This window comes from Heloderma suspectum, chromosome 1, assembly GCF_057233095.1.
Source record: "Heloderma suspectum isolate Gila_16-S chromosome 1, 16-S_ref, whole genome shotgun sequence".
Classification (NCBI taxonomy): Eukaryota; Metazoa; Chordata; class Lepidosauria; order Squamata; family Helodermatidae; genus Heloderma; species Heloderma suspectum.
In genome coordinates, this window is record NC_139458.1 from 306,064,211 (window position 1) to 306,083,990 (window position 19,780).

Here is a 19,780-nt window from a genome sequence, read left to right on the forward strand (position 1 = left end):
AAAGATATGAAAGCAGCTTCTCTTTTGAATCTTCAGTTTATGGGAAACCACCCTGGCTCATCTCATATTTGAGGTTCAGAGTGTTAAAATGTTATGTCATCAGCTTCTGGCCAATTATACAAGGAACATATCTCCACAACTGTCAGTGTGCCAGCCAACTCTTAACAAAAAAAGGAAGCTTTCTAAAACTTTAATTTCTACTTTTCTTCCAGAGCGAACTGCTTTCAAACAGGGTAGATTAACACACCCACATCTAGTTTATTCAAATATTGGCAAAGAGACCACCTCTCTCTACATATATTTTTTTATATATATATATATATATATAAGCACACACATTAGAAGTAAATGTTTTATTCTTTCAACTAAATTCCAGTACTACAAGGGCAGTAAAACAATGATACACTGAAAAATTGCAGCAATAAACATTTGTTAAAGATTGATAGAATAAATAAAACCTACAAAAATGAGAAATTATATAAACCCATTCTTAACCCCCCAAAAAGTCATGGAATACAGAAAGGCCCTCCTTCACTATTTCACAGGCAGTACTGTGGGCTATTTGCTTAAAAGTTGTCCAGGAATTACATTCTAATTTAACTGTGAATACAGCTTTGCAGTGCACAGTTATGATAACCACACTAACTTCAGTCAGAAGTGTCATTCTACACTTTTATTTACACAACCAGTGAAGGGGCAGAGTTCTAGTACACCAGCTTTAATCCTTTTACTTTTCAAACTTATTAACATAAGCCAAATTGTAATGATACAGCAAATGAGACCACTGGTATTAACAGGTAGCAAAGGTCCACATCCAGGTGGTACTGACATCAGGGAGCACTCCAAAACCAGTTGCTGCATAAGAGTGGTTGCCACTGACAAAAGCTTGAAATAACCAGTGTATACAGAGGGGGGGGGGGGAATATGGCATTGTTGCAAGTCTAAAGGACAGCTTGCAACAATAGAATAGGGTTTCAGGGCTGCCCACATATGCAGAAAACATGATTCATGAAACATCTGAAAAGAGAAAAAAGAATCAAGTCAGGGATAACGGCTGACAATGTAACTTAAAGATTTAACACAAGCACTAAACAGCTTGCCTTAGCATACAGAGCATCAATGACTAGGATCCTACATTCCCATGAATGTAATTCCACCATGGGATGCTCCCACTGGCAGAACAGGGAAGGCAAGTTTCCTCAATTCCCACTGCAGCCCCCTGCTCCCCAAATCTGCTCCAGAAGCTTGTCAGACCCTCTAGAACAGTGTGGAAGGTGGCTCAAAATACTTACAACTTGCAGGCTGTTCTCCATATCGTCGCATGATCTGGTCATGCGTGAACTTCACAAATGCGTCATACTGTTCTGTGATCAAGGAATATTCCAAGTGAGTATCATGCATAACAATCATTTGCACAATTATCAGTACTGGAAAAATGAAACACTTTACACTGAGCATACTACCATATATATGTGTGCCTGTAATGGCTCCCTCAAATATTGTACCTAAGCTTCTAATGACTTCAAATTCCTTAACTACTACTTTCCCTTTCCCTATGCTGCAGTATTTGAATGCACATTTTTTGGTTGCCATTCGTAATCATTTCCTCAATTATGATAAACTGAGTTAGCAGAGTGCGCACCATGAGAATCTATAATTACTTAGGGAATTTGCATTCCCTAAGTACACAGCCATTAAATGTTCACATACTGCAAATTCACATTTCGATGTAGCGCAGTAGAATATATGTTTTTCACAGATAATATGCTCTTCAGCATTTTCCTTTAATTATATCAAATTGCATGAACAGAAAGTCCGATTTGCTGTTATCAATTAAAGACAAGACCACTAAACTAGATTACTATAAAACCCTGCCCACTGCATCCTTGTTATAACTGAACGTGATTAAAAGTAAGTCAAACTTATGCAGGGCCTACTGTCTTTGTTTTCGCAATAAGCCCTAACTCTGTATTTGACCATTTGTGTGGGCCAACAGACAACGCTAACTAGACTCTGGTACCATTATTTCCCTCCTCCCCCATATAATCTGCCTGTAAAGTAACAAGTTATCAGGCTAAGTGGCATCACCATTAAAAGCCAGATACATAACCATCATGTTTAAGAAGTCAGCCTTTTACGCATCAAAAGAGTTCACTCAAAGCAGGAAGGACTTGAACTGCAGTCCAGTGCAAAACATGATGCTTGTCCAAGTGGGGAGGTCACTTTAGTAGAACCACGTGAAAATTCATGTGGCCACGCTACCATTTTTACTCGGCATCAAGGTGAGGGAATAAAACTTGTTTAATGCCCATTTTGTGTATGTCATAGCACAGTATACAAATCTGACAGCAAGCTGAGAAGGGACCTCTTCGAGAAGGAGCCAATTCACAGGAACTCAAGAGAGCTGCAATCACTACCTGCGAGATAAATTTTTATTCACAAGAGTTCACTGCATCATTATTGCAGTTCTATACATTTTTTGTTTTTATCATACCTGCAAGTTTTGTGGTCAAGATTTCTTCATACTCTTCACGGATTTTCTCTTCACGTTCTTTGAGCAAGCGTTCACAGATCATTCCAACCTGTCTGAGAGTAAAGAGGGGCTGTTCTTTTTTCAGTGGTGATGATGCTGCAGATGAAGTACCTTTGAATAAATCCACAGTTAATTCATATATTTTAGAGATTTTCCAGATTGCTGCACTGTTTACGATACACTTGCTAATGTTTTGAGAATCAGACTTTAGACCAGTGTGAGCAACCTTAACCCCAATCCAAAGAAAGCTGAATAGACTCAAATGTGGTACTTTCTTTGCACGGAGGTATTCAAGCACAAGCCTCTAAATTGAATGTCTTGTGATTTATTAAATTCAGTAGTTAAAGGAAGCATCAAAGGAAGCACAGCAGACTGTAAACTGCCAGAAGCCATTAACAACGGGTATTTCCAACAGTTTAAAATACCCACAAGTGTGTACAATCCAGAATTCCTACAAGTTCAGTTCATGGAACAATCCACTGGGGGCGGGGGGAGCAATTTTCACTGATTCCTACTTTCCCCTGCAACCTCCAGTGCTACCTCCCACACTGTGCCAGAGGACCACCTGACTCTCTGAAGCAGCTTTCTGGGTGGCACAAGAAGCTTCAGGAGGAATCAGCAAAAATGCTTTCTCCCTGTCCTCCAGTGGGAACCTCCACTGTATCGGAGTCCCTTCTGCAAACAGAAGGAGCTCCTTCGCTTGCAGAAGGGCTTATGTGGATGCACCCCAACCTGTCTGCAAATATATAATATAGGGCCTGTTCAAAGTCCATTTGCTGTAAGCTCTACTTTGTGCAAAGTGAAACTGCAGCATGAGTGCCACACACGCTTTGACAGATCCACTCAGGAAAGCCCAGCAGGGAAGGATGAGTGGAACAATACAGGTTATAAACACTTGGAGCACCTCCAATCAGTGTCACCCCTCCCAGCATATTCCCCACCCCTTGCCATCTTTCTGCTGGAAAATGGCCAGTGGAGGGGAGGCTTGCTCAGGAATGACGGGGAGCTGATGACTATCATTTTTGGCTTAGCCACAAAGTCCAGCTAAAATGTGTAGACCACTGGTACTACCAGTGGCACAAGTACCAAAAGTTTGCAGAACCCCTAGAAAGAAGATGGGCATAGAGGCCTGGCTATAGCACAGGCCTAATCTGCAGCCTCTCCAATCCCCGGCTCAGTAGACCTGAGACAAAAATATTATGATTTATATACCCAAAAGGTCTCAAAGCAATGAGCATCATATTAATATAGAACAAAATATCAGTCAATCAAACACAATGTAAGAAGGCAAAATCACATTGGGGGACAAGAAAAAAGAAATCCTTCCTAAACTAAAGAATTAAGGAGTGCTCCCACCAACTCCAATCCCACAAACTTTAACCTCTAAAGACTATATACAGCATTCACACTAGGCTAGGGATGGCGGAGAATTTCTGAGAATTTCTCCACGAATCTCAGTGAGGCCGAATGCCAACGCATTTGGCCCCCCCGAAATTGACGGTGAAATTCTCCCCCCCCCCCCCCCCGGATGGGACTTACCTCCTGCGAATGTCCCTCTCGGCAGGGGCAGCGGCCGGTCTTCTTCTGACCGGCCGCTGCCGCCATTACAAAATAAAGTAAAAAAAAACACCATGACAGGCTACGTAACGATTAACGTAGCCTATCACGGCTAGATTTCCAAAGTCAGCCACGATAGGCTACGTTAATCGTCACGTAGCCTATCATGGGTTTTTTTTTCTTTTCACTTTTTGTTTCGCGGCCGGGGAGACGGGGCACTTCTCCCCAGCCTGAATTTCGGCCAGGCGAGGTGGGACACCTCCCCCCCCTCGCCTGAACTTCGGGGGGAGAAGCAAAGCATCTCCCCCCTACCGCGAAGCCAAGCTGCGAAAAGGTAAGTGACTTTCGTACATCCCTACACTAGGCCCAATTCAAGGTGCTGGTGCTTATTTATAAAACCCTAAACAGCTTAGGGCTAAGCTATCTGAAAGACTGTCTCCACCCATATAAACCTGCTGGTAGGTTGTGACCATCTTCTGAGGCCCTGTTGTATATACCCCACCACTGAGAGGTGGGAATGTAGGACACAACCTTTTCTATAACACCTCAGTTCTCAAAGTCCCCCCTGAAGGGGATTAGACTGGCCCCATCCTTGATTACTTTTACATGGGCAGTAAAAGCATTTTTATTCCCATCTGGCATTTCATGGTTTTTAAATTGAGATCCAAGGTTTTAACTCTGCTCTTCTTAGTTTAAATACTCTTGTTTTAATTCTGTTGTGGTATTTTGTTTTGTGAACTGCCCTGGGGACCCTTTTTAGGGCAAAAAGGAGTACAAAGATGCTTTAATATAGAAAAGAAATACAGTGGCACTCTTACTTTACCCTTAAGCTTTCAAAAAGGTTTGTCACCACGCCTCAAATTTAGTAGTCCGTTTTTAAAAAGCTTATTATCTCAGTGGTTGGCTGGAAGAAATCATATGGAAAGCCTCTTCTGAATAAGTTTGGGCAACATTAAAAACATCACTAAAATGCGAACACTTTCACTTGCTCAACGGAGTTTCCCTTCTCTCCTCCTGCATCCTCATGAATCCCACAAATCTCCCAACTCTCCTGGGCAGATTTTGAGGGCGTGGGGGAGGGGCTGATAGGGGAGGAAGAATCCATTCCACCAACAGTGTCTGTTCTGCTGAATTCTACCCATAATTTCTTTTTACTGTTAGAATTAGTGTAGAGTAATTCCCACCCCCATCTTGTAATGGTACTATTTTTTTCAATAGAACGTTCTTAGTGAAACACACAACTGACCTAAGGCCAATCTCTCTCATCTGGAACCCAGATGTAGCAAACCTTATGAAAGTTTATTTTAAAATAGAGAACTCACCTGGCAAAGCTGGTCCAGTAAGGAGAAATGCTTGTGACTGTGCATCAGTAGAACAACAGGGATCTGTTTGCTGAAAGTTTTCTAAGTGTCTCCTCTTCTGCATGCGTTTGTACTCCTGTTTTATATTGTACAGAATTTGCTCTAAAAAAAGAAACACATATAAAGTATGTTTCTGCACTATAGCCTGGTCCCCAGTTCAAATCTCACGCATTAACTATACATGGTAGTAAAACAAATACTACAGTAAATCAAGTATATTGACAACTGCTTTTCAAGACATTACAAGCATGTAGAACACATAACTGGTGTTAAAGAAGTTCCATTTATCAGCAAAAAAAAAAAATATCAAATTTTGTATTACAATCCCCAGCACTATACACCAATCCAACATTCTTCCTCACTCATATTAGGGAGATATGGAACTATGAGCAGATGACATCATTAGGTCCCACTACCCACGTACTCCACCTGAACAGGAAACAGCAAGTGAGCTAGCAGGTCACAAACGTGGATCAGTGACACACAGTGTAACAACATACATTGCATCATTGCATGCAGCATAATTCAGTTGTGCAACATTGCTGCACATTACATGCACTACTACTGCCTTAATACTCTGGTTTCTCTTCATATCAGTAGAAACCATACTGTCTGAATTGCACATCATCTGGCTCTCCCAGTCACCACTTCTCCTACACCCCATTTGTAATAATATTCTCAAGCTTGCTGCCTGTTGGGACACTTATCTGCAACAGCCAATATCTGTGGCTTCCCTTAGACTTGCATCCCCGCCCCCACTCCTCCAGAAAGAGATTCTATAGAACTTGCCCCACTGGGAGAATACAGTGGAGCTGACTGTGTCTTCCTCCTCTTCCTACCCCATGCAGCCAGAAAAGGATCCACAAAAGAAGCCAGTCCTCTCCTGGAAAAGAAACTTACCATAGGTGACCAGATGACTATCCTTTTGAAGGACTATTATGTGCCTATACTAAGCCAGGATTTCCATAGAAAACTCAGCAATGCATACCCAACCCTGCCTTTAATGAAACCCAACACTGCTCTGGCAGGGAGGTCATCTGCCTGAGTTCCAACCATGTCTCTGCCACTCTGCCCAAACCCTCCGATTTCACATCTTGTAGTCTAACAGGGCAAGAACTCAGCATTCTGAGGTGGTAACCCAAAGCACTCCTGTGCACACATCTCCTTTAGCTCCATCACCTCTTACTAAAGAATGCATCCTGCTGTGGAATTCTCTTTTCCTGTGTTCCTACAGGCCACCTAGAGTGCCTGGATCCCTTGCACACCAGGTATAGTAGAGTGAATTGCCATATCTTCTCCACTAAGAGTTAATGTGGTCTCTTTCATCCCATCTATACAGTCTGCAGACACTGAATTGTAAATAGTCATCTTCACCTTCATGACTTGCGCAATTTAACACCTGTCTGTAATCCCAGAAATGCTCCTAACTTGGTACCAGCATTTTGGAAGGTGGAAAAAAGGTTTCCATTCAAAAAATCATGCCATAATAATTAACTTTTAAAATCTGTTCAGCTATGAAGTGTCATGCAAGATGTCACATGGCACTTTCCAAGGATTAACACTGACAGAGCAGCAAAATCGATTCATCTTCAATATCCCAAGAAATCAATAAAATTACTCAGTATTCTCACCAATATTGTCATATCTAGCTGAACTCATCTTGTTCAACCAATTTTGTTTTCTGTCCAAAGAAATTCCAGTATCTAGAGGAAATTGAGGGGTCTGAACTATCAGGACCATACTAGTCATGGACAAGAATATCTATAAGGAATGCCTAGGGCTGGAGCACTGGTTTGCCTTTGGAAAGTTTCTCTTCTTCTTTTACACTTCACATCACTCTTTGGGTTGGATCCAACACTGTGTGTGTGAGGAGACATCCACTCAATTTAACAGGGCTTCCCTGTCCTCTGCTTCTTACAGGCCCCAATTCTGCTCTGGAGGGTCCCCCAACCCTCCAGAGAAGATCTGGAAGGTCTGCAGGGGAGAAGGGATCTCTGTTCTCCCAGCAGTATCTCCTCCCGCTGGTAGAATGACACCATTGGATCCAGCCCCCATCTCCTTTTAAATCATCAAAAGATTCAATCAATACCCATTTTCACACTGGGCTCTCTTATATGTTCCTCTAAAAATTGCTTCCTCTACAATCAACTTCTTCCCATTTTTAATCCATGCACTGCATTCAATGCCAGTGCATGGATTACTTTCTCTAGACAAAGTGAATCCCATAATTGTGCACCTTCACTGTATGGACAGTGCACAAAAAATATTAAGATTGTCTTTGAAGGCGTGGTCTGAAGTGCACTTAACAAGCAATCTTAAATTATGCCCTCAATGCAGAAGCTAAGGCACTTACAGTACAATCCTATACATGTCTACTCAGAAATGAGCCCTACTGACTTCAATGAGACTTAATCCCAGGTAAGCGTGCGTATGGGATTGCAACCTTAGTCCAGTACTCTCCAATAACTAATGAACATATTTATGTCCTCATAATACACTTCTTCTATGTACAGGAAAGCATACTATCACAAAAGCTATTATAGCAGACATATAAGGGAAACATTTTCAAGCTGTATTTAATCTAATTTGCTTAAAGAATATTTATGTGGTCTGCTTTCAAAATGGCATTTTATGGAGATCTTTTTAAAATACTTAACCATTTAAAACCAGAAACTGATTTTTATCTCTTCCTCAAAAAAATCACTTTTATTCATCTTTGCCTGTCACACTACCAAGATTTGCCCATTTACTTGGCAAGATAGGTCATTCTGCAGGCATAGTTTCAATCAGCAGGCTCAGAATAAGTTACTTCACAACAATGTTTTGAGCATTTTTACCAAACATGTAAATGCACTGGATACAAAGGTTGCACAAAGGGAAGGCTAAAATGCCTGTACCTGATTTTGGCCTATTACTCCTGCCTGTCCAACCCTCTGGAGAAGCTTTTCCAAGACAAAAGTAGCTGCAGGGGGAGAGGAGAGGAGACAGGAAAGATCCTTGCACAAAGAGCCTTCACTCATACAACTCAGTAAGTGTAAAACTACATTTTATATTTCTTCACTGCTGCAAACACTTACTAGGCCAACGGAATCTTGCAAGGAACCAATGGTGGCCATGGCAGAGGCAAGGGCATCTAAGTCTGCATCACAGGAGGCTGACTAGTCACGCTCAATTGATGCTGTGCTGAGGTGCCCCCGTCTCCACTGCTGCTTAGGGGAAACAATTCCTCCCTGCTCCTTAATTGCCTTGTAGTAGCAGCTGAAAGTTCCTTCCCCCTAACAAATGATTCACCACCTGCTACAAGAGACAAAGCTACAAATCAGGAAATCCTTGGTTCAAATCTCACCTGTGCCACAAACTCACTAGGTAGCCTCAGACAAGCCACTTTCTCACCCTCATTCCCCACATCTACAATATGGAGGACAATACTAATATTGATTTCCCTAATGGGTTACTGCAAGGACTACAGCTATGAATTTTATACTTGGCCTAGCATTGTCAATCTATAGTTTCAATATTTAGTCATCCTTTGGCTGGCAGTTATCTATAGCTGATCCATACACTTCAAATAAAAGCATACACCAAAAATTGTTTTCAGGTGGGGTTCAATTTTTAGTTTTGTACTAACAAGAATTAGTAGAGGAAAAATCCTTAGATGCATTTTTATTTTTTACTAAAAACTGCCTTGGATAAAAAAATGTTTTAAAGAGTAGTGCTAAACATTAAGATCTTAATAGTTTAACAGAAAATAGTATATCCTAAACCTTTCTTCCATGTCTTAATCAAAAATGAGAGCTTGTATCTAAGTACCAAGTTTCCAATTCAGCTCTGACTAGCCTGTCCAGCTGACAAGGCCTGGTAAGTTTCTATATGGCAAGAAGCTACCTCATTCCAAAATCAGCATATTTTATACCTTTTGGGGTAGAAGAGATTGCCTCACAGCTATTAACTACTGTCCCATGAATAGGGTTCACAGTCTTGACTTCTAAAAAAGTTCCTAAAAAATTGTATCACATAAAAAAGCTGGAACATATTATCTTTCAAGCTCGATAAAATTAGTTTTGATTTTCATCTTTGAAAAAAACTCCTTACTCAAAATGTACCGAGGGAGCAACCCTATGGGCACTAGACACTGCCTAGAGGGCCATAGGAGTCTTCCATTTCTGGGAACTGAGGTCACAGCCCTGGCTCCGTGCTCAGTTCCCAGGAACTGCACTCCCTGCCCAGGAACTGCACTCCCTGCCCCCTCATAGCCAGTGTGGTTCCTTCAGCACTGGCCTCTTCTCCACGCTTGGAAACAGCGCAGAGGGTGAAAAGGGGGCAGTCCCAGAGGCAGGGAGGGGGGGAGACCACAGAAGCCACTTTACGAGGTTTCCTATGCGCCGCACACATAGCCCACTCCTTCCTAGACACATGAAATCACGCATCTAACTAAAAATGCAGGGTGGCTGGAGCATGGAAGCAAGGATCGCTTCCGTGCTCTGGCCGCCCTGCATTGGATAAGCCTCAGCTTCCGAATTCAGAGGCTGACAACTATCTCCATAGGATTGCACCCTAATTAAATTTAGGATTATTTTTTTAAAATTAGACAGCTATGTATCAAGCTTTGATGTACTTTATACAAAATTTTGTTCATTAGCTGCTAAGTATACTTTTGACCTTGAACAACAGTCTCAACATCGCTTCATTGCTCTAATAACTATTTGGCCCAAGTGATAGGGCTTTAAAATTCATCACTCTTTCTTTAGATACCATCCAGGTCATCTTGCCAGTTTTCATTAGTCACGCAGAATTCATTGTGCACCTGCCCATGTCTGTACATCTTTCCTTGAACATAATTACTATTTTTTTTTTACTTATTTACATCTCCAAATTCTTAATTTATCATTAAGGGGCTGAAGCATCTCCCCTATGAGGGAAGGTTACAACAGCTGGGATTGTTTAGCTTGGAAAAAAGGAGGGTAAGAGATATGATAAGAAATGTACGAAATTATGCATGGTGTGGAGAATGTGGATAGGGGGTCTTTTTTTCTCCCTCCCTCGTAATACTAGAACCCAAGGTCATCCCATAAAGCTGATTGGTGGGAGATTCAGGACAGATAAAAGGAAGTACTTCTTTACACAGTGCAGAGTTAAGCTATGTAGTGATGGCCACCAATTTGGAGGGCTTTAAAAGGGAGTTAGACACATTCCTGGAGAAGAAGGCTATCAATGGCTACTAGGCTTGATGGCTATGTGCTACCTCCAGTACCAGTGGAGTTATGCCTATGTACACCAGTTGCTGGGGAAAATGGGGGGAGGGTTGCTGCTGCACTCATGTCCTGCTCGTGGTTCATGCTGGAGAGTTGGTTAGCCACTGTGTGAACAGAATGCTGGTCTAGCTGGACCCTTGGTCCGGCCCAGCATGGCTCTTATGTTCTTAAGCATTTTCAGTTGCTCTTCAAGTCTTATTGTATAAAAAGACATCTTCTATTGCTTTAACAGAGGTGAGTGAACAATTGATCAACAGCCATCCTAGCAACTGCAGCTAAGCTCTTAAAATCCTTGACATTACAGCTAATGTACATGAAGCGTACTGAACACTAGACAAGTGTGAAACCCTATCAAAAATACCTGTCCAGGCTCTGCCCATCTGCATTAAACCACTTCTCCCTAACCAGACTTAAAGCTGCACACTGCAATAATTGATTGAGGATTTTTCTAGAAATATAGAAGTAGAAACTAAAACAAATAGCCAGGATTGGGAAAAGTCTCTGGTTGGATTTGAGTGCCAAAGAATTTGAAAATATTTACATTCAAATGCTGAAAACAAGCCTGATTTATCCACTTGTTGAGATATCACCACTGCTGGGTTTGACAAAACTGAACTTTAATGGCTAGCCACTTCAAACAAGGTACTGCTTTCATGTCAACAGCCTTGATCCAGGCGCACACACACCCCAGCTGCCACTAAACAGATGCTCAGCAGGAGGTAGTCCCTCCAGCGTGTTGATTCCCAACACAGAAAGGATATTCTACAAATGCAGCAGCAGGTGGGCAGTGTGCTGTTACACTCAAATACCTGTCTTGGGTTATGAACTGTATGCGCAACCACAGTTCCTGGATATAGAGGGAGGGGTTCTCCCACCCACATCCACTCAGGCATGCATTCTATGAGGTAATGCAGCGAAAACTTAGTACACAAATCAATACCTGCTTGGAGCGAGGTGGCTGAATTTATGCTTAAAGGAATCTTAGAAGTTTGGAGTTTTTCATCTAAATAGATTTAATCACCAAAACACAATTCTGCTAAACAGCAAATCCTGAGCTCCCACAGGAGTAATTTTGATTATATTCCGGTTTCCACAGGGGCTTCAAACAATAAAAGATGGTGCAATAATTCTTTCTGTTTTAACAAGGGCAACACCACTTCCATACCAAATTATGTCAATTACTTTGTTGTCTCTAACTTCTGCCTCCATTTTAATCAGCAATAGTTGAGATTAAAGGGCTGCCTTCTATTCTTCGTTAAAAAGTTCCAATGAGTACAGACTGGATACATAACAGCGAGAAAGGGAAAATCAGAGAAAGACAAGTATATACAAAAATTAATGTAGGTCTGATGTTGCTCAATGGAGTTAAAGTTCTGGTAGGTTATTCATACAGAAGGGTATTTTAGATGTTCAGTGTTGCGTAAGGCTGCTGAAAGCTGCTACTGACATGATGTCACATAATCTTCCATATTCAAACTAATGTTTCCTTTTTTGCTACACTTCCTGTAACTGAGGAAAAGCATTATACCAGCAAGTCAAGCATATTTCCTACCGTCTATATATTTATATTTTGAGGGATTTTTAACATTTCAAATAAGGCATGGTACTTTATTTGCCCAAATTTTGAAGAATCTTTCTGGCACAGTTAGCAGCTTACTGCAGTACTCGAACCTTCATGACTGGAAGCTGAATGTGTGAACACTTGAGAATGAATGGGTGATAAAAGTTCTATCTGTGCCTTGCAATATATGACAACTCATTTATACAGATATGTCATTAACTGATGAACAGACATGGGGACCAGCTTAAGGGTAGTATTGTCAATAAGCTAACTCAAAACCATGTATCTGATCACCTGACTGTAAAGAAAAACAATCTAATTGCCTTGTTTTAAGCATCAACTCAGAGATAATTTTGGCCTAGTTTTCAGTGAAGTGATAAGCCTGTCTGTTCTGTAACCACGTCAGACTGAATATAGGAGCTCAGAAGACTGAATAATTTCCATTCCAATTAATGTATCAAGGAGTACTAGGCTAAAACGCTCCTCCTAGACATGCTAGTTTTCTATGTGAAGCAATTTTTTGTAAACAGGAACATACTGCAATTCGACTCATGCTGACTCGGAACTCATCCCACTGAGTTCAATGTGTTATATTCAATGTTAGTTCTACTTAGAGTAGACTCATTGAAATGAATGGGACTTAAGTTAGACTAATACTGGATACAAACCAATGACATTTACTCCCAAGTAGGTCTGCAGCTTTAGTCATGCGAGCCTTCACCATCAGCGTGCAGTAGTATAGCCCAGACAGCTCAGTCTGCATGCAAACTCAACAGAAGTCTAATATTAAGGAAGCTGATCTCATCCTTTTTTAATTAACTGGATTTTATTTTAAGACCTATGAACAGGAATGCTGCAGTAGTCTGCACTGGTATTAACACTAGATTTATAAATAGACTAACTGGCCAAAATCTAGCTAGAATTTTCCAACTGGCAAGATGTCTGCATTTCCCTAATAGGGAAAAATAGCTTTTATTTCACCTGTGCACCATGTAAATGCACTGCACAGCAACATTAAACCTTTGTCTTATGAGCGTTAATGAAGGTAATTTCCTTCAGATATGAACAAATACGAAGTAGAAAATGAATAGGAAGTGCAGAGAAGAAAGCCAGTTCAGTATGAACAAACCTGAAGCAATACAGCAGCTGTCCAAACAAGGCTTAAAACTATCCAATCTAGTATTTACTCTGAATATTTCCTCTAACCTCCCCACAGAAGAGTGCTTATTTACCTATAGTCACTTTATACTCAACACAGCTGGTGCCTCATTTTTAGTGACACACCCACCAACTCCAAAGCTAGATTGTTCCACAGGAAGGCACTTGCCTCACTAAAGCCAAAAGATTCAAGTCTTGGCTACATCCAGTCTCTTTCCCAATTAAGCATGACTGACTCAAACCAATTTTTACATTAAGTTTCCCAAAATCCAAAGCGTTCGATACTCTACATTGAACTACTTCAAACAAGCTAATTTCTATGAGCAATTCTACTAATCAGCCTGGTTTATGAGCTAGTGCACTGGCACAACAATTTGTCAGGAATGAGCAAGAGATACTAAAATTGATATGAGGACAGAACTTCCCCATTGTGCCAACACAGGAACCCAGATCCCTGTACAAGTGCAATGATAAAGGGTGGAAAAATTTCCAGAACTGGAAACTTTGCTATTTTCCCTAGAAAAAAATCCATTTTAGAAATGCATTGTTTCATAAAATTAATTAATAATTTAATGAATGAATACAGTATTAGTCAAATTGGGCAACTGGATGCAATACCAATAAAATCTAAAATGAAAGTGGTAATTATATTTAGCTGTCATGTCTTAAAATGTTTACAAGTATTTCAATAAAAATAATTTCCAAGTAAAGCTTTAAATTTGTTTGGATGCATCATTTAAACAATGCTAACAGAACAATCCTATACATGTTTTCTCAGAAGTAAATCCCACTGTGTTCAATGGGACTTACAGCCAGGTAATGTGCATTGGATTGCAAATATGTACTTTACTGAATCATTTTCCATGATGAAATATTTCAATTCAACTATTTTTGGCTATTAGAAAAGCTTTGGAAAGATTCATACACGGTGTACTCTTTTGCTTCCTAAATATTACCTATAATGCCCTAAACAGTTTGAGACCAGGTTATCTGAAAGACCATCTCCTCCCACATGAATTTGCTAGAGGATTCAACACTGAGACCCTGTCACATGTTCTGTCACCTTCCTTGTACCTTTAAAGATACTTGCAAAAGAGATCATTTGCCCCCCATGTTCAATGGGACTTACATCCCCATTACAGGTTGGCCCCCCTAAAAACCTTACAGTGATCTGCAGGGCTTTTAATCTGTTTTAACTTCCTGTTGTGGCAATGTATTTTTAAACCAACCCAGTTGTTTTATGCCCCTTTGTGTTATTTTAATTATTTAATTGATATATTGTATTTTGTTGCATTTTTGTGTATTCAATTTGGAAACTCTCTTAGGGGCCCAAAAGGTGTAGTAGGAATTGTCTAAAACATGTTTTTAAAATAAAAGTGAAACAAACATGGTTAGTAAGACCTTGACAGATTTAGGGCAACGCAGCAAAGACGTTTCAGAACACATATCCTTAAACGTACTCAGCATGGATGGCAATGCAGCAGTGGCACCTGTGTTGTATGTAGAATGGCGGTACTCCATGAACCATCAGGGCCAGCAACAATCAATTATGCAGAACATTTAATGGCATATTCAGGATGTTCCCAGAGCCTCTACACATCTTTGCAAAATTAAACTCAAATCAATTAATACTTAAATCAATGAAAATCATCCTATGACAGCATTGCAACCAATCCTTACATCACAGCTATGGAAGGAAGTGCACTGCACACAGTGGAACAATGCAATGTTTTTGATCACTCAGCAATGTGCATAAAAGCACATTTGATATTCTGTCCTTTAAATAAAACATTTTGCTAGATTATATCCAACTAATCACTGGACAGTTTCACCGGTATTCTACTGGATACAATATAGAAAAGCCTTAGGCTCTAACTGCTATCCTTTAATTTACTGACTGTAGCTAGATAAAGCACATGCCTATTTAGGGATCAGAAGCCTAAATGGTAAATAACTGAAGAACTTCCATGTAGCAGTCCTCCCACATTTTTTGTAGGAGAATTTACATTTTATAAATGAGTTAACTCAGACTATATCATGAGAAGTTACCTAGCAGTCCCATATTGTGAGGACTTCAAAGGAAAGTATTAATACCTTTGAATGCCAGCTATCCATATGATTTTGAAACTGACTCAGTTATCTGAAATTATGGGTCTCCTGCCCTAATTAACATTTTAGAAGTCACCTCTAATAAATATTTAAATACTTCATGTTGTTACCGCACAGTTAGCGCTCCATATTCTACCTTGAACAATAATGGCTTGATTGGAAGTCATGGCATGTTCACCATCCCTTTATATCTTTGAGCAGTTTTACACTTCATGGATTTTTCAGAAGCGCCTCACTTCCCAAGACAATATGCTCTTAACCACCAAGGTCTGCAAACTGTGTAGTTACTTGACATGCCCAGGTGTCCACATCACTGAATCAATTTTAAACCCATATTTACATTAAATATTCATAGCACGGATACTTCTACTTCCAGTGAAGTCACTCATTTTAAGTGTTAGCATTAAATAACTCAATTTCCACTTCTAAGAATGTTTAGTTGCTTTGTGATTCGCACTAAGCTGCAACCCTGAAGATATACAATATGCTCCACTAACTCCCAACAGAAATTACTCATGAGAAAGGTGTTTTAAAGAGGGAGTAGTTCAACTACACTTCAATAATCTTATTAAAATCAATGGTAGCATATCAGGGTTTAAAAGGACACTGAATTTTATAGCCCAGAATTTTATAGGCCATGATACTAATCATTTCCAAATACAGCCTAGTCTCACAAAAAAATGTTAATGCTTTTAACACTGTGACAATATAACTATCTAAAGCAACTTCTAACCCAGAAAACAGCACTCAACACCAAAGACACTTGCAATAGTGCAAGATCAATTGAAAAGAATCATGTGACAACTGCAACCATTCCAGAATAGTATAGTTGTACAGAAAACCTATTATAGCTTGAGAAAGGCAAGTATAATATGCAAATTACTTGGCCTACTATCTCAGACATACAATCTTATCAACTGACCCTAAAGACAACATTCCTAACAACATGCATACATGGAAGTTCAACAGAAGACAACGGGACCTACATTCATTAAGGTATCGAGAACCATAATAAACGACAACTTGAGAAAAGGGGTGCCTTATCTTAAAACAGAAAATGAGTTATGAATGCTATACATGAATAAGATTTCAGGTGAGCTGTTACTGGAAGCCACACTTTGGGCTAAACATGGAGATGCTGTCAAGAGTTAGCAATGCAGTCACCCTTGATCTTGCCATTAATTCGTTAGTTGTCCTGTCAGGCCCAGAGAGGAACGAGGAACAGAGATGTACCACTTTAATCTCACTAGTTAAAACAGCACAAAAATGCATTCTCATCTTTCGGAAGAGACGTTTCGACTTATCCGCTGCCATATAAAATACACGTTCTTAGAAAATTGCCCTTATTGGGTCGATCTCTCTAGGAAATGTGGGTAGTCCTGGCCAATTCCGAAAGGGGGAGGGAGCAGAGAAAGAGATGGGGGGGGAGAACGAAATTCTTTTGTCGTTTAATCGGCCCCTGCCATTGCCCAAGCGGCCTACTATGGGTGATTGATGACAGACCCCGCTCCGTTTCTCTCCCCTCCCCCGAGGTTTGAACTGGAGGAGGAGGTGGCGGCGGCACTGCCGTCTAGGCTCACATTCACGCCCAGAGTTAATGGCTGCAACAAATCGATCGCCTGTACCGGGAGGAGAGAAAGAAGGGCAAAGAGACCGGGGAGGGGGGCGGGGGGGAGGAGAGATCTTTCCCAGCCAAGATCCCGCCTCCCTCGCGATAATTTCCCAGTTCCTCTTTCTCGCCACACACACAATCACCTCTCAAGCCATTACAAGCCAGCCCTCTCCCAAGGGGGAGAAAGGTGTGGCGAAAGGACAGACAGCCCGGCGTGAATGGGAGACCGACCGACTGACTCTCCCCGCCCCGCATTTCATACATATACCACCACAGCCCCATTTTCAGCCGCCTCCTGCGGCCTCTCCCGTATCTGCCACTTCCTCGCCACCACCGCGGGGAGAGCGGCCATTTCCATTGTGCCGACTCCGCGGCGCAAGCAAAGCCGGGGGGGGAGGGAGGGAGGCGGCTGGGGGGAGAAAGGGGGGACGCAAAGCCTGCCCCGGCCTCGCCCGGCCTAGCAAGGGGGGAAGGGAGGCATTGCGGCGGCCCTCGCCGGGCGCCCCGGCCAACCTCTGGGGCGACCCCCACTTTCTCCTCCCTCCTTCCCTCGCCGGCCCCACCCAAGCGCCCCTTCCGTCTCTTACCTGTGGTGAGGCGGGTGGACACTTCCCCGAAGGGCGAAGGCTCCATGCGCAGGTATTTCTGCGGGGACGAGGCGAAGGAGGCCGCCGAGGAGGAGGAGGCGGCGGCCGCCGAGGCGGACAATGGGGCGCAACGCCGCCGCTTCGGCGAGGCCGGGCTCAGCAGCGGGTCGAAATCCAGAGTCCGTTTCAAGGTGGCGCCGCAGGCCATGGCCGAGGCGGGCGGGGGGCGGAGGAGGAGGAGAGGGGAGAGGGGGAGAAGGGGGCAGCGGCAGCTGAGCCGGCCGGGCCTTCCCCGCAGAGCGCGCGGCCGGAGGGCTCACGGAAAGCAGCGGGAAGAGGCTCACGCGCTGCCGCGCGGCGTCGAGCACGAGGCCGCCACCGCTCCGGGCCGCCTGGGCTTTCTCTCGCCGGCCGCCGGCTCCGCCTGCGTCTCCAGGGAGCGGCCCGGAACTCTTGGCCCGGCTCGGCTGGACTCGTAGTCCCCGCCCGCGGCAAATCCTCCCCGGGCCGTATCCGGCAGGGTGTCTAGGCCGGTGGGAGCGGCTCGACGGGAGGCTACCCGGCCTGAGGCCGCCGATGACGAGCGATGGCCGCAGCGGTAGCTGAGGCGCGTCTCTCTGTGACTCTTCCACACCAGCAATATGGCGTCAATAACAACGCCGCTGATTCAAAAACCAGCCCTCGCCAATGCGCGTGCGCGGTACGGGGGTGGTGGCCGCCGTAAAGGTTCAGGGGAGTTGTGGTTTCTTCCCGGCTATCTCCCGACGCGTGATATAAAGGCGCCGGTGGGCAGGGGGAACTACATTTCCCGCCCTGCACCGCGCTAAAGACTTTACTTCCGGGGTAGGATTTAAATCCCTACAGAGAAGCTTGTACCTCAGGAATGCAAGTGAAACGGGGTGAAGGAATGGAAGTGGTCATTTGGGTGCAGGGCGCAGCAGGAGTAAAGGGATCCGAGCAGGAGAGCAGGAGCTTAGTTTGCGGAAGTTATGAATGCTCAGTGTTTAATAACACCACCATAACATTTGAGGAAGAAAAAAGGGCGTCTCCGTTTAGTTATCTCTGGAGCACATAGAATTATGGAGGAAGATAAATTGATGAAAGAGAAAGAAAAGAGCTTTGGAATGAAGAGTTCCATGTTCATAATACAGGTTTGGGAATATTTGGGTGGGTTTTACCCTTCTAGATTATTCTGTTAAAGATAACACTTTCTATTAAAACAAAATAGAAAAAAAGCAGTTTTAAAACGTATGGACATAAGTAGTGGCCGAGATCTTAAGGAGTTCAGATATATGTAAATAAATGTTAGGGCAGGTGAAAAGAAATGCTTGTTTCTAAAGCATTGTGCAAATGGAAGAACCTGCTTTTGCACTAAATCTATTTCTTTAGATGATTAAAAAAGAAAAAGCCAAGAGTAGTGAACTTGTGACATTTGCTTCTGAACACCTAATTCTGCTTTTGGACCTCAGTAAAACTGCAGTCCTATGCGCACTTACCTGGGAGTAAGTCCCATTGCATTCATTGGGAGTTACTTCTGAGTAGACACGCCCAGGATTGCAGTGTAACCTGCACTCTTCAGCTCTGGAAAGCATGACTGCCTTTATATAATGTATTCAACATGCTACACTTTCAGTAATCCTTACAGCGGTTTTGTAAGATAAGTCAAAATTATTATCCCCCTGTTGCATATGAGGAGTGATGCTCAGGATGGCTACCTAGTGAATTCAAGCAGAAGGGACATTTTGAATTGGGAACTTTAGCCACCATTCTGTACTAGCGAAGTTATGTTTTTGGTGGTAAAATAGGAAGAGCCGCTTCATAACCATGTCAAAGCAAGCAAAATGTATATTGTAGAAAGGATTACAATGTACTTGAAAGAAAAAATGGATCCAGGTAAATTAAAGCCTCACAACTATAGGTTGTTTGAGAAACAAAATACACTTTTTGGAGTTTGTAATGAAAGTAATGCCCTGTTGAAAACCCAACAAACTATCACTAAACAACCTTGCCAATGTAATGTCAACCTTTATGATACAGTATTGCTACAATG

At 42.4% G+C, this 19,780-nt stretch overlaps 1 protein-coding gene across 2 annotated transcripts; it reads right to left on the minus strand.

Annotated features, from left to right (window-relative positions):
* Window positions 1–338: 338 nt before the first annotated feature.
* AKIRIN2 (akirin 2) lies at window positions 339–18,373 on the minus strand. Of its 2 annotated transcripts, XM_084827076.1 has the most exons (5): window positions 17,731–18,373; window positions 5,413–5,553; window positions 2,495–2,644; window positions 1,293–1,364; window positions 339–1,017 (listed from the first exon to the last, which is right to left on the minus strand). In XM_084827076.1, exons 1-5 carry the CDS (start codon window positions 17,936–17,938, stop codon window positions 1,007–1,009), a joined length of 582 nt encoding a protein of 193 aa, XP_084683202.1. In that variant the 5' UTR covers window positions 17,939–18,373; the 3' UTR covers window positions 339–1,006. The 2 variants fall into 2 exon arrangements, with proteins under 2 accessions (XP_084683202.1, XP_084683201.1); XM_084827075.1 differs by lacking the exon at window positions 339–1,017 and having other exon boundaries at window positions 1,176–1,364.
* Between the last annotated feature and the right edge of the window lie 1,407 nt (window positions 18,374–19,780).

What these genes read in the sequence shown, in the direction of transcription:
- AKIRIN2 (XM_084827075.1), bottom strand. Translation starts at nt 17,938, where the DNA reads ATGGCCTGCGGCGCCACCTTGAAACGGACTCTGGATTTCGACCCGCTG. An exon ending in TACTGGACCAGCTTTGCCAG is followed by an intron (nt 2,645 to 5,412) that starts GTGAGTTCTCTA and finishes ATTTATTCAAAG; the next exon opens with GTACTTCATCTGCAGCATCA. An exon ending in CTTGACCACAAAACTTGCAG is followed by an intron (nt 1,365 to 2,494) that starts GTATGATAAAAA and finishes CCTTGATCACAG; the next exon opens with AACAGTATGACGCATTTGTG.